Raw genomic sequence first — 13,728 nt, forward strand, 5'->3', positions numbered from 1 at the left:
GGTGTCCTCACTGGGACACGAACTGGCGACCTTTTGTGATGCTGCAAATACTCACTCCAGCTCCAAATACCAGCACAATTTTGCATCTTATTTCTTCTACCTGCATGATTTGCACATTACTTTGCACTTTAGTTTCATAATTTTTCTTTAGTGTAACATGTGTGAGCTACTGAATACCTCCAATTTAAAGAAAGAGGGACATGACAGCATTATTTACTTGCAAGACGAAGGTTCCGAGTATGACGCTGCAGAAGACGAGGTTCTTGTGAATGCCCTCAAACACGTTTCTCTCGCCGTGGAGCTTCCTGGCATTGAGTTCGTTGAAAAGCTGCATCATGACGAACGCGTTGAACACGATGGTGTAGTGCTCTGACGGCGGGGAGTGCAGGGGGGCATTGCGGCCGCTGCTGATGCCGAAAAGCTTCTCACCTGAGAAACAAAGGCAGAAAATATAACGATGAAATGAATGAAATGAATGAAAAATACTTTATTTATCCCAGAAGGGAAATTCAAGTTAATTTAAAATCTTCTATAATTACACAGTTACAGTTGCCCCTGAACTCACCAGCAAAGAGCAGGGTAAAGATGACGATGAGCTGGTACACAGCGTGGCCCAGGATGTTCTTCATCATCGTCCTGGAGATGAGAGGCTTGTCGCGGCCGTACGGTTTACGTTCCAGCAGAGACTCGGTGGGCTGTTCAGTGGCCAGAGCCAGAGAAGCCAGAGTGTCCATGATGAGGTTCACCCACAGCATCTGGACGGCCTTCAGGGGAGAGTCCTGCAGGGCGAGGAGCAGACGTCACCCGTTTAGTTTTACTCTTTTTTTTCTTGCTTCTACTCACTGACAAATTGAACATGTGCCGACATGTGACGTGAGCGAATCATTCTTTTTATATTGAATCCTTTTCAACCTGCTAAATTGCTTAACTTCAGTTCCCCCACAGAATATTTGTGTCTTTGAATAGGCTTTCTGGCAAATGAATCACATTTAGCGTTAGCACACAGTGAGAGCATCACTTCACGATGAAGCGACATCTGCAGCTCCTGGTGTGATCTGCTGTTAGACTCCTTTCAGACCCACACAGAACACTCCTGCACATTTAGGCTGCTCATCCTCAGCAGACCTTCACTGGGCATGAGAGACGTTTTGAGACGTGTTTCTCCTTTTCTAGGTTCTTCTGGTAAAAAACAAAAGAAAGCCTCGTTCTCATTAATAGGAAATGTTCTCCTAAAAAGATGCTAAATTGTCTTGTTTTAAAATACGGTAGAACTCTTATCGAGGAGACTAAACGTCATTTTAAGAGTGTATATCTACATAACAACGTTCAGTCGACTCCATTTAACATGATTTTCTTGTCAAACGTCTACTAAGGTTGGTCAGTTTTAACCGTCCATGTATTTTATTTACATTTTATCAGACAGTGTAAACAGATATTTCCCTCCTTCTCTCAGTCTGTCATGATTCTGTAACTACATGCACACTGTGTATGTGTCAACACAAAGTCAGGACAATGAAATGCATCACTGAAAAATAACTGTCATTAATAACAGGCAAGTACTCCACGTCTTTGAATTTTCATGGGCCAATGATTAAAAATGTGTCCTCTGGTGGAGCCATTTGGTCAGTTGGACCTGCTGGAATTAATTTTGTCTGTGTCCTCACATATTTCATAGATGTGGGAGTTTTATTTCTGGAGATATTCCACCCATCCATTATCTATAAACCGCTTAATCCTCACTAGGATTGTGGGGGGGCTGGAGCCCATCCCAGCTGACTTAAGGCGAAGGCAGGGGACACCCTGGACAGGTCACCAGTCGAGTTTGAAGTTTATTTCATTGTACTGACACTATACTTTGATTAAAGGATTTCAGAGTTTATTGTGATACCAGCAGCCCTGGACTTTCATAGAAACACCAGATACCAGCTGTAACTCTGAGTAGTCACTGTCGAACAACATGTGAGGCACCTGATTGGCTTCAATTTAAATGTCCGAACTGTTGATTAGTTTAAGCTTAAACATCATATTAAAAAGGCAACACTGACCGACCTGCCTGTGGTTATTTAGACTCATCCTGTGACGACTGATATCAACATATTAATTTCAGACCTGAGTGATGCAGGCGCCGGTGAACGCCACGATCACGGCCACCACGTTGACGGTGAGCTGGAACTGCAGGAACTTGGCGATGCTGTCATACACGTTTCTGCCCCACATGACGGCCTTGACGATACTGGTGAAGTTATCGTCAGTCAGGATGATGTCAGAAGCTTCTTTGGCCACGTCTGTGCCGGCAATTCCCTGATAGGAGGCAGAGAAGGTGGAAAATCACAATAACCAGCTGGTTCAGTGTGACAACCTTCTGTATTTGTCTGACAGTCGACAAAAAATCGAATACTCATCTAAACCTTGAGAACATGAGGTTGAATAACACTATGTATTTGTGGGCTGCTTTAAAGATTCACATCTCTGGTACGAGGAAAAGTGCTTGGAGTCAAGTGAAACAAACCAGGTGGGGAAGTCAGAAAGTATTGGAACTGGCTGACAGGTCAGTCCACGAAGAGGCAGCCAGAGCCCTCCATCCCACAGACATTAGACTGCTGCAGTTCTGCTGCTGAAACTATGATCTATCCCATAATATTGATGCTCAAAGTTGGTTATAGGAAAAAAAAAAAAAACTATTTCATGGCAGCATTAGATTTAATGTAATTAAGTCAAAGGTGTATTTTTTTTCTTTTGGTATTGATGAAGAGAGAAACTGAAGCAGCAGATGAGTGATGCAGTGGAGAGCTGTGGAACAAAGATGGAAAATGAAGCGATAGTTACCATGGCAAAGCCAACATCAGCTTTTTTGAGGGCAGGACCGTCGTTGGTGCCGTCTCCTGTCACGGCCACCACCTGTCGGATTTCACCCACTGTGCTGTCAATGATGCCTGATCAGCAGAAACAAAACGAGAATCTCAGTTTTAGTAAATCTGAACATTTTAGGACACATGGAACATGCATTTCCTGTAGTTCAGTCGGCGTTTGACCGATGCGATATCTAGTTTACAACGACATGTAACTTATCTTGTGCACTAGGACGAGTAAACGTGACAGCAGTGATCCAGCATGTTAACAAATACACATCAAACTACATTAACTCTGCTGATGGGTTAGAAAGGCAGGTTGTCTTTACAAAATCACCCAAATCACACAATTAAGCAGAGTCAGAAACTGTAAAAGCGGAAACAATTGGCAGACTTTGAACTTTTAGGCGATACTTGAACTACTCATCTGTGTGCCAGTGTTGGTAAAACCTGTGGACACGTGAGAAAATGTTGGTCCTGTTGATTCCATTTTATTACATTTTGTAAAATCAATAATTATAGAAATTCAGCTTTAGTTTGTTCTTTTCTTATGATTCCTGTCATTGTAACTGTGTCACACAGCACAGAAGGCATTTCTGAGTTGTCTCTATCCTAGCCATGGTTGTGCAGACTTCATACTGCAGTGAAAAATGAATCCAACATGAGAAACAAAGAGTTAAATCTCTGTCCGAATGAACTCACCCTTGACCAGTGTGTGCTTGTCCTTTGGTGATGAACGAGCCAGAACACGCAGTTTAGGCCATATCCTATCCAGACGCTCCTGTTCCACCTAGAACACAAGCAATAAAAGATTTTTTACACAACAAATTTTATATCAAATATACCGTTATTTTTTACAGATAGGCCTGCTATAGGGTAACCAGTACCTCCTTAGTTACCATAATTTTATAGCATAGACGAAAAACTTTTACTTTTACAAACAAAGCAATAAATAACTTTGAGTAAATGTCAACTAGTGTGAGCTACTATTTAATCTGCTGCAAATCTAAGCCTACAAATAAACTGATTTTAGCTTGTATCAGGTATATGGGTATCAGTTTATACATTAGCCGATAAGTAAGATGAAAAAATGTGGGACAGAAATACAGAACTGGATTTGAAGTGACTTACAAGCAAAAAGAGAAATCCTGTCATTACTCTGTTGTAACCAGCTTGTACTGTGCTGCCTTTTACAGCAAACACTGCTGAACTCTAATGGGATGGTTCTCTGGATGTAGAAGTTGTCGTGGAAGTTTTTACTAGGATGCTATATCCACTGAGCTGTGATTTAATTGAGGTTCACTTGTTTTGGTTGCATTTTGGAGTCAACTTGTGGTCAAAGATGGAGGTGGGCTACAGCAAACTACAGTAAAACAAATATATTTTGAACTCGTCTCACCTCTCCTCTGTCGTTTCTGATCAGCCGGTTGAACTCCTCGCCCTCCAGACAGAGGAAGTCCTCGTCGGGTCTCAGGATGCCACACTTGACAGCGATGGCGCGGGCAGTGCTGATGTTGTCTCCGGTCACCATGCGAACAGTGATGCCTGCACGCTGACACTTTGAGACGGCTTCAGGCACCTGGAGGAGCATCACAACAGAGGAAATCTTTCACTTTAAAGATACCGGAGGGATGACAGAGACACTTGTCAGCTCCTCGGTTTAAAAATGACTATGAAGCCTAAAGGAAGCAAACAAGTGTATTTCTATAGCACCTTACCGTACAAAGAGGTTATTCAAAGTGCTTTACAGGCAAAGGTAAAAATGCAGCAAAGCAACACCTAATTATTCAAATTCAATAATTCCCAAACAGCATAATAGACAAATTGAATTAGGTGTACTCAAATTTTCGCCTTCAAGATGTTGAAACACAAAAACACACAAAGTAGTTGGAGGGCAGCTAGAAGCAACTGAAGGGAGGTTAGCAGGTAGAAACAGCTGGACTATCTCTCAGTCTGCACGTTTTCACAGTTTATACATTTTTTACAGGCACAATGGAAATCCCATAAATATACGTCACATCAAACTGTAGTTTCTATCGATGCTCTAAGATTTTCAGCGATTTTTGAAATCACTTGTATGTGGTTTAATAACGTTATAATATGATCTTGTTTTGCATTGATGCTGCAGATTTTATTGCTGTTGGTTTTTACTGTAAGGCACTTTGTAACTGTGCTATACAAACACAGTCAGTCCATGTACAGTTCAGGCAGGTTCAGTGACTGGACATGGAGGCGGATAAACAATCTGACTTATTTCTAAAGGTTTATGTTATCTTTCAGTGGGAGCTGCGTATCTCCTCCAGGTATTTGATAAAAACCACATGCTTCCTCTATCACTGGATCACAGTAAAACTTTAGACTGTTTTTTAATTTAAAAAAAAAAAAAAAAAGTAAATAATAATAAAAAAGTTTTGTTTTTGTTTTTATGATTTATAGCTTCAAAACCAGATTTTTCTTTTAGTGTTTGTGTTTTACAGGTGGCTACTTTAACTTGTACAGCTCTTTGGTTTAACTGATGCTATTTTACATGTGCCTAATAACTACATTTTACTCTACAAGAGCAAAAACCACTCAGAACTTGATGACGCATCTATAAGTAGTCTGAGATGACAGATAGGATTTAGAGCAAAGGAGCCTCTCATCACTGACAGCTGAAAATGATAAAACATGGTGTGTAATGACTCTCATTACTCAGTTCCACCTGATCCTGAGATCAGGGGTTCACTACAGGAGGTCTGACTGTACCTCTGGTCTGACGGGGTCCTCGATGCCCACCACGGCAATGCAGGTCAGCTCGTTGAGGATGTCGTTCTCACTGTCCCACGCCGGCTCTCCGGCTTTGGCAGGAAAGTCTCTGTAGGCCACACAGATGGTCCTCAGTCCGTTGCAGGCCATCGGTTCGATCACCTCACGCACCACCTTGTCGCAGTCCTTGGGCTTGAAGACGCGGGGCCTGCCCTGGGCGTCCAGGATATGAGAGCATCTGGGAGGCGGAGGGAGATTATGAGGCACTACCAAACAGGCAAGAAACAGCTCAGCTCCCCTCAGATGGATGAGTGAGGGATTGGCTCGCACAATGAGCTAACTGTGTCTTTTTTCTTACTTCCTCAGGACGATCTCTGATGCTCCTTTGGTGTACATGATGAAACCGCCGTCAGCGTTTTGCAGCACCGTGCTCATGGATTTGCGTGAGGAGTTGAATGTGTACACCTTGTAGAACTGCTCCTCGGGAACCTCATCTCTGATTGGCTGGTAGTCCCTCCTCAGCTCGAGCAGCAGGCCCAGTAGACCGCACTCCGTCTTGTTGCCCACGTGGCAAGGCAGGCCGCCTTCTTTCTCCGGAGGCTGAGGGCACACAAGGTTTGGATGTGATGTACATGAGAAAGCACGACCCTTTAAGCCTGGACGTTTAAAGGCTCAGAAACGATGGAAAAAAACTTTTTATATGACTTAATTAAATGTAATAAAGTTACTACACATAAAAAAAATCTGATTTTACGTGGAATAACTCTTTGAGGTTAGGATTAGGTTCTGTGCTCATGTTGTTCTTTGGTGTAGCTGGACAGTGAAGGTCTCACCAGGATCTTGGTGGTGTATGCTGAGTTGATGGCGATGCTTCTGACCAACGTTTCCAGAGTCTCTGGTTTGATGGCGTCAGGTTTGGGGATGGTCTTGTAGTATCTACTACTGATGTAGGCCTGTACCACTGTCATACGGTTCGTGGTCAGAGTACCTGTCTTGTCGGAGCAGATAGCCGTGGCATTGCCCATCGTCTCACAGGCATCCAGGTGACGCACCAGGTTGTTGTCTTTCATCATTTTCTAAAAGATGCAGAACGATGCTGCCTATCAAACTTAGCAAAACGACTATGACACAACTCTGAGTGGGACCATTAGTGTTACATTTGTCATAATCCCCTTCACTTGCTGTCCTGCTCACCTTGACAGAGTAGGCCAGAGAGATGGTGACGGCGAGTGGCAGCCCCTCAGGAACAGCCACAACCAGCACTGTCACGCCGATGATGAGAAACTTGACAAAGTACTGGATGTATATCGGGGTGCAATTGGCCAGAAAGGGGCGACCCTGGATCCCGAAGGTGTCAATCACAAAGAAGAGGAAGAGGACGACGATGGTCAGAGTCGACATGACCAGACCTGGTTGAAACAAACACAAAGTCTCACTCAACTCAAATAAGCTGTAAATTATACAAGTAATGTTAATGATTACTGGTTACTTTCTGTTAACAGTTTAACAGGGTAAAGACATTTAAACTCATAAGGCAGAAGATGAGGGACATGCATGTCAGAAAATGCATTACTATTGAATACTGTAGAGACGAGAGGAGTCGAACACTCGGACTGCTCTCAGTCCATGTTGGCAAGAAGAGAGCATTGTGGGGCTTTAGGCAGCAACAGGGCACCATAACAGTGACTTCTGTGGTCATTAATGACCTCCGAGCAGAGCTCACATTTTCAAACACAGCCAGAGTCTACTGGGCTGGTGTTGCTACTGCTGAGTGGTTGATATAATTTTACCAATTTGGCGTCCAGAATACTGTCCACTGTACCTAATGAAATGAAAAATACTTTATTTTATCCCAGAAGGGAAATTCAATAATCACACTAATAATAACCAATTACTGATCGATAACACTGCTGACTATTAGTTTGAAAATGATTTAAAATTTTCATCTGATATTATACATACAGAGAATATAATAGCACAAGACTTTGTAGTCTTTCTAACATCTATCCTTAAATTTTTCATTTGGAATTGCCAAACCTCGAGCAGCCACTGGTTTCCACATATTTCAATCAATGAATGACACCTCAGTTTGTTTTATTGTGGTCGCGCTCATAAACACTCTGCTGTCCAATATTTGCTTGCAGTTTGCTGAAATAACACTGGCAGTCAGAGCTGGTGGCCTCACAGTTAAAGAAGCATACCATGTAATCAGAATGTTTCCAGTTTGATTCTGATCCTCGTTTAAAGCATAAACCTTCATGTTCTTGAATGCATTTAGCCTCTAATGTCTGGTTTCACCACCTGCTGACTGGCAACACCTGAACATATCTGGCTTATAAAAGAAACTGAATTTAGAGAAGAAAAATGCTTAAACTATGGTTATAAAGGATTATGGTTTGTATTTTAGCAAATCAGTGAGGTCTGGATGCACACCACAGGTAGAAGATTTGATAAGTAGCCATTTCATTTAAGACTGCAGTAAAAACAAGTGATTTTTTTGTCTGTGGGTCAGACAACATTCTGTGTGTGTGACAGGTGAAAACAGGTGAAATGTTCGATCCACTGATTGTGTTTTTCTACTTCATCCCTCCTCTCAGTCACATCCGGTCAAAGTGTTTTAGCCCAAATTCTATTTCTGTCCAGTAATTTTTACTGAAGCAGGTCTGATGCTGGTGCCCCCCTCCCGCCCTCCAATCTGTCCTGAAAGCCCCTCAGTGTATTAAGGTCAGTTGAAATGACACAGAAAAATACTTTCAATTCCGGGATAAATCATGTTCCCAATAAAACATCCATCCAATAAAACTGGGTGCATTTTGACCCTCAGCCTTTCAGTGTCCCCTCAGTGCCTGATCACGGTGTCTGCTATTAAAGGAAAACTCCCACATTTCTGGACATGTCTCTGCTTCCCAGAGTCAGATGAGAAGATCACTTTCATCTCTGTGCAGCCAGTAAAGAGGTTGTTCTGAAGTTTATTAACTTAGAGAAATCTGCTTCCTATAACTCCACAGATGTCTGATTTACATGCTGAATCGTGTTAGAACTACAATCACCAAACCATCTTGTGGTTCAAAGTTAACACAGAGCTCCAGTCACAGAAAGATTAAAGAGACTGTGATCAGATAGAGAGCAGGGTCACATTTTCAACTGATAAGCTAATTAGATCAGTGACGTGACCAGATATAGTCGGACATCTGGGTACTATGTATTGTACTGTGTACTATGTACTGGGACATACTACGTAGTATGTTACTATGGATACTGGAACACTTGTTCTGTTAAGGGAGGGAACGTCACAGCACAACTTCAGTGTAAAAACTTTCAATCTTCAGATCAAGCTTTGCATTTGCATCTTTTGATTTACAAGACACTGGACAGTAAAATGCCACCAAACACAACTTCTCTGTTAAACTGGTACCAAAGTCCTCACTGATCTTATTCAAGTGATTAACTAGAGCTCTGCCTATAATGAACACTGAAGTTGGGAAAAGTGGTTTTAGTGTTTGTGCTGTACAAACCTGGAACATTTTACAAAAAACACTGAAACTTCACACACCTGACCCGTAGGTCAATCTAAAACCAGAATCACAAACTACTCTGCTTTTCAACGCAACTGTTTTCTACTCTGTTTTGTGACACATGTGGTACCACGTCTCTCTCCTTAACTGTGGTGTCTCATTTAAATTACGAGGAACATTAATGGAAATGCAAGGTTCCATATCTGCTGCCTAAAAAAGGTTGAATGTATTTACTTGCTGGAGGAAAGTTAGAGAAGATGGAAACCACACATATGTGTCTGTTGTTTATAAAGTTGCAGAAAGTAGCGGGTTAGCCTAGCTTAGCATAAAGACTGGAAACGGGAGGGGGATGGCTAGCTTGTACAAAGCTAATAAAACCCAGCGTCTACAGCTCACTACCTAACATCTGTTTAGCACAATTCATAGACAGGAAATGTTTAAGAAGAATGAGGTGTGACTGAATGAAGCTTTGCCAACGTTAAGGTGAACGTGACGTCTATCTGTGCGGTTATTCATATTCCCAAGGGTTTATTTTCTGTGTGTGTGTGTGGGATGGTAGTCCTCACCAGCCTTGCCGATCAGGATAGACATTTTGGTCAGTTTGCCCTGCAGCACAGACTTCTCCTTCTTGGTCTTGGCCTGGTTGACCTTCGCCTCAGGTTTGGCCTCGGACTCGGCAGCCTCCTCATTCTCCAGAGCGATGCTGTCCTGTGTCTTGTCTGGTTTTGGAAGAGAGGGTTGGGAGGTAAAAGGGGAACTAGGCAGGTTTCATTTCTGAGTTCTCTGTACTTCTAGTCAGTGTTGTGTTTTTTTTGCATAGAGGTTTACTTTCTATTGCAGTGAAAAATGAGCCCACAGTGAGGAAAAATCTGATAGACACAGAGATACAGCGCCCCGCATAATTATTTAAGATGTATAAAAAGCCTTAAAATAAATTCCATTTTTATTGCAGAAACATCCTCTCACACTGAAAATTGTAGAAAAATGTAACCTTCAACTCAACTCAAATGAATTGTTGGCAACAACAATACAAATATTGTATTAACATTAAGGGTGCTAATAACTGTGGCACACATGATTTGATGTCAAAGAATTATTTTTTAATGTGGGATTTTTTTCACACTGAATAAATGCACTTGAATTAAAGGTTGAATTTTCCTATTTTTTGTCATTGTGGTCTTATATTATTTAGAAAAAAACTGAATTTACTAGAAGCTAAAGAACACATCTTAACCATGGGGTGCCAATAATTATGGAGGGCGCTGTAACTACATGGAAACCACTTGGGGTTCAAAGGGTAAAACACTGACAGATGTTTGCTTTTACCACCAATCAGCTAGTATTGATTGAAAAAACTGCAAACTAGAATTACAGAATTTATATTAACACCAACTGTGGGACTTTAATTTGGAATTCCATTGACTGATTTATTAATTTATTTTGGCCACTAGAGGGCAGAAGAACTTCTACAATTCTACAATTTCATTTTGCAGATACTTTTATCCAAAGTGACGTACATCTGAGAGCAGATACAACACAAGCAAGGATCTAGTCAGGAGAAAACAATCTGATAAGCGCCGTCGAATAAGTTCAAGTGTGATAGGGCATTGATGCCAATAGCAGGCTGTGTGAGAGGTAAACCAGGACTTTTACTGCAGTCATGTAATTTTGCTGAAGTAGGACTTTTTATGCAGCGATTTCAGTTTGCATTACTTACACTTTCCCTCACGTAAAGAATCTGAATATTTTTTCCACCACTCACTCTGAGTCACGTAATGTGATGCCAAACAGACTACAATTAAGATTAAAGTGTGGGAACGTCACCAGTGCATAACCCATGTCGTGGATGTGGAAATAAAGGATTTTTTTCAGTGGCTTACTACGACAGGAGGAACTTCAAATCAACACCAGCTGATAAGAATGTGCAAGTATTTCTGATTTGCACTGTTCAAACAGTGTAAATATTCAGAGGCTGACCTGGTCAAACTTTCCTCCCAACACTTCACAGACTTACTATCCTTGTATAACCTTCGACACTTCAACGTGAGCTGAGTTTTTTGAGACATGTACAGCAGGTTTTGCCTCATGTCTTACTTTTCTTGGCCTTCTCCTCTTCGTCGTTCTCACCCAGGAGAGCGAAGATGATGCCAGTTTGAGAACTGAGGCCGACAGCTGACACCACCATCTTGCCGGACCCCTCCATCACATGGGTCCCTGAGGGAACATTCAAACACTGTTACTGCTGTTTCTTTTCATTTGAAATCATTGTCATATCAATTATCATCAAATTAAAAAATCTTTTTTTTTTAAATTATGATTTTAAGTGTGTGTCCTGTTTGTTTTCTATTGCGTACTTGTAGCCCTTTGAGATTTATTTTAAATGAAAAGTGCTTTTCAAAATAAAATGTATTATTATTATTAGTGGTAGTCAAATTTTTGTGGGAAGGCTTCATGTGACTGTGCACTGGCACTCACCGGACAGCAGCATCGGGTCCTTCTCCTCAGACTTATCAACCTGATCACACTCTCCGGTCAGAGAGCTCTCATCAATCTTGAGGTCGTTGCCTTGGATCAGGATCCCATCAGCAGGCAGCAGGTCTCCTGCAGGTCAGAGGTCAGAGGTCAGAGCATCTCAGCCTCTGGATGTGAGGAGGATCTTATATTGCACCTGCATTTCATTTATTTCTCAATTCAGTGTTCACTGATTTTTGCTCCAGTCATTTCTAAATCTGATGAACACCAAAACATTATAAAAACCCCATGTTAAACCCATGTTCTCTCGAGCTGAAATAGAAAAAAAAATTGACAGGGGCAAGAAACGCTCAGAAAGTGCTGGAGTTCAGAGGGTTACAGTCTGTTATTGAGTCAAAAAGCATAAAACAGATCCAGAATTCACAGAATGTTTATTGTTCAGAAATGTTTCTGACCAAAGGCTGTGCATATGAACGTGTCTTCTTTTTATGTATTTTCAATTTTGATGTGTTCATTTAGTACCAATTCACAAGTTAAGTACGGTCAAGACCTCGTATTATTAAATTATACAGAGAGAAACAACAAATCCAATAATTTCCTGTAAGCAGCACTTAGTGTATTGCTATTTTATCCTCTTTTGCATCACTTTCTGAGTGTGTGTGAAGATTTCCCATGAGCCTCATCCTACACAGCCACATGTTTTAGTGTACTGATGGTCAGGATGTGATGTCCTGGTCTGGTTGAGGGCCCTCAGTTTAAGTAAGAGGAAATGAACTGGAACTTTAGTGGCTAATGTAACATCTGTCAGCTAACACTGATACATTTACAGAGAAGCTGATTAATGTGATCTGTCCCTGAATAACCATAAAGAAGTTAACTGTAACCCAACAGTCTGATCTCACTAATGAACTTGTGGCTGAAACCTTAAGGGCTGCAATTCATTTCATTTAAGCCTGAAGGATTCTGAAGGGTAAAGCTCTCAAGATTTAAAATCCTTTTGTTTGATGTTTAGTCAGAATGAATCTTCCTGAGGCAGAAAACAAACAAACAAACAAAAAAGCAGAAACATTCAGTCATATCTGAGTCCAGCTTTTGTGGCACAGATTTGCTGCTTCAGTTTGGTGTGTGTGTGTGTGTTTCGTACCGCACTTGATCTGAGCGATGTCTCCCACCAAGATCTCAGCTACTGGGATCTCGATGACCTGACCTTTGCGGAGGACTGTGAATTTTTGTTCCTGCTCGATGCGACTCTGCAGCCCGCGGAACTGTTTCTCCTTGGACCAATCGTTGAAGGCCGTCACCAGGACCACAATGACGACAGAGAACATGATGGCCGCGCCCTCGATCCAACCAGCGTGGGCCTCGCCCTCATCCTCCACGCCACCGGCAACGTGGCCGCACACTGGAAATAAATGAGGACACGTGGAACTAAACAACAAAACTAACTTACTGATCACTACAAATGACCTAAAACAGGTTAGTTAAAAGCCACGATAGAACTCAGAGAAAAGTTTGAGTACTGTTTGTTTACACAAAGAAAGCAGATCCACTCATCAGATTAACAAGAAGCTAATTTCTCCATCCCCGGAGGTGGTCGTACTGTCAGAAAGCTCAGAGAGGTGGTGAGTGGAGATACGACAGAGTCCAGCTGGCCGGGAGTTGCTCTGGGGACACTGTGGTTATGAGGCACACGCTTTAACCAGCTGGCTACTAGTTTTAAAGTTAAACTCCGAAATACAGAATATCTGCACAAATACAGACTCTCGTTTCAGTGAGGGAGGAGGCACAGATGTCTTCTTTAGTAATTCTAGTGCAGTCATTGTGGCGTCTGCAAAAACCAATCAGCACTCACTGACTCCACCCGGGGCAGCTTACAAACACTTTCTGTAAATTCTGCAAATGTAAATTCCACGTGTTGAGTCTTCGCTGCTGTCAGGAATTCCATTCTGAAGGAGAAACACTGAAGTCTGACTTCCCCCCCCCCCACAAAATCTAAAAATGTCAGAATCAATCATCTAATAATGAAATGTATTTGTAGGATGATCTACAGTGTGAGTGAACTGACTTGTACTGTTGCCCCCTGGTGGGTGGTAGACAGACAGGCCCAGTGAGACGATGGCAGCGATTTGCAGGATGATCAGTGTGAT

The 13,728-nt window shown here is 42.0% G+C and overlaps 1 protein-coding gene across 1 annotated transcript in view; it reads right to left on the minus strand.

The window, feature by feature from the left end:
- Positions 1-217: 217 nt before the first annotated feature.
- Positions 218-13,728, minus strand: part of LOC103375607 (plasma membrane calcium-transporting ATPase 2-like) — a gene marked incomplete at its 3' end in the record, with an annotated part of 16,208 nt that continues 2,697 nt past the window's right edge. Inside the window, exons 2-16 of the mRNA XM_008305924.1 lie at positions 13,647-13,724; positions 12,726-12,983; positions 11,585-11,710; positions 11,204-11,323; positions 9,676-9,828; positions 6,789-7,003; positions 6,428-6,670; positions 5,953-6,194; positions 5,595-5,832; positions 4,249-4,428; positions 3,552-3,639; positions 2,827-2,933; positions 2,110-2,301; positions 566-779; positions 218-429 (exon numbers count right to left, since the gene is read on the minus strand). Coding sequence (XP_008304146.1) covers positions 218-429; positions 566-779; positions 2,110-2,301; positions 2,827-2,933; positions 3,552-3,639; positions 4,249-4,428; positions 5,595-5,832; positions 5,953-6,194; positions 6,428-6,670; positions 6,789-7,003; positions 9,676-9,828; positions 11,204-11,323; positions 11,585-11,710; positions 12,726-12,983; positions 13,647-13,724 — 2,666 coding nt within the window. The remainder of the gene's footprint in view (positions 430-565; positions 780-2,109; positions 2,302-2,826; positions 2,934-3,551; positions 3,640-4,248; positions 4,429-5,594; positions 5,833-5,952; positions 6,195-6,427; positions 6,671-6,788; positions 7,004-9,675; positions 9,829-11,203; positions 11,324-11,584; positions 11,711-12,725; positions 12,984-13,646; positions 13,725-13,728) is intronic.

This window comes from Stegastes partitus, unplaced genomic scaffold (genome assembly GCF_000690725.1).
Source record: "Stegastes partitus isolate 25-593 unplaced genomic scaffold, Stegastes_partitus-1.0.2 Scaffold2701, whole genome shotgun sequence".
NCBI lineage: Eukaryota > Metazoa > Chordata > Actinopteri > Pomacentridae > Stegastes > Stegastes partitus.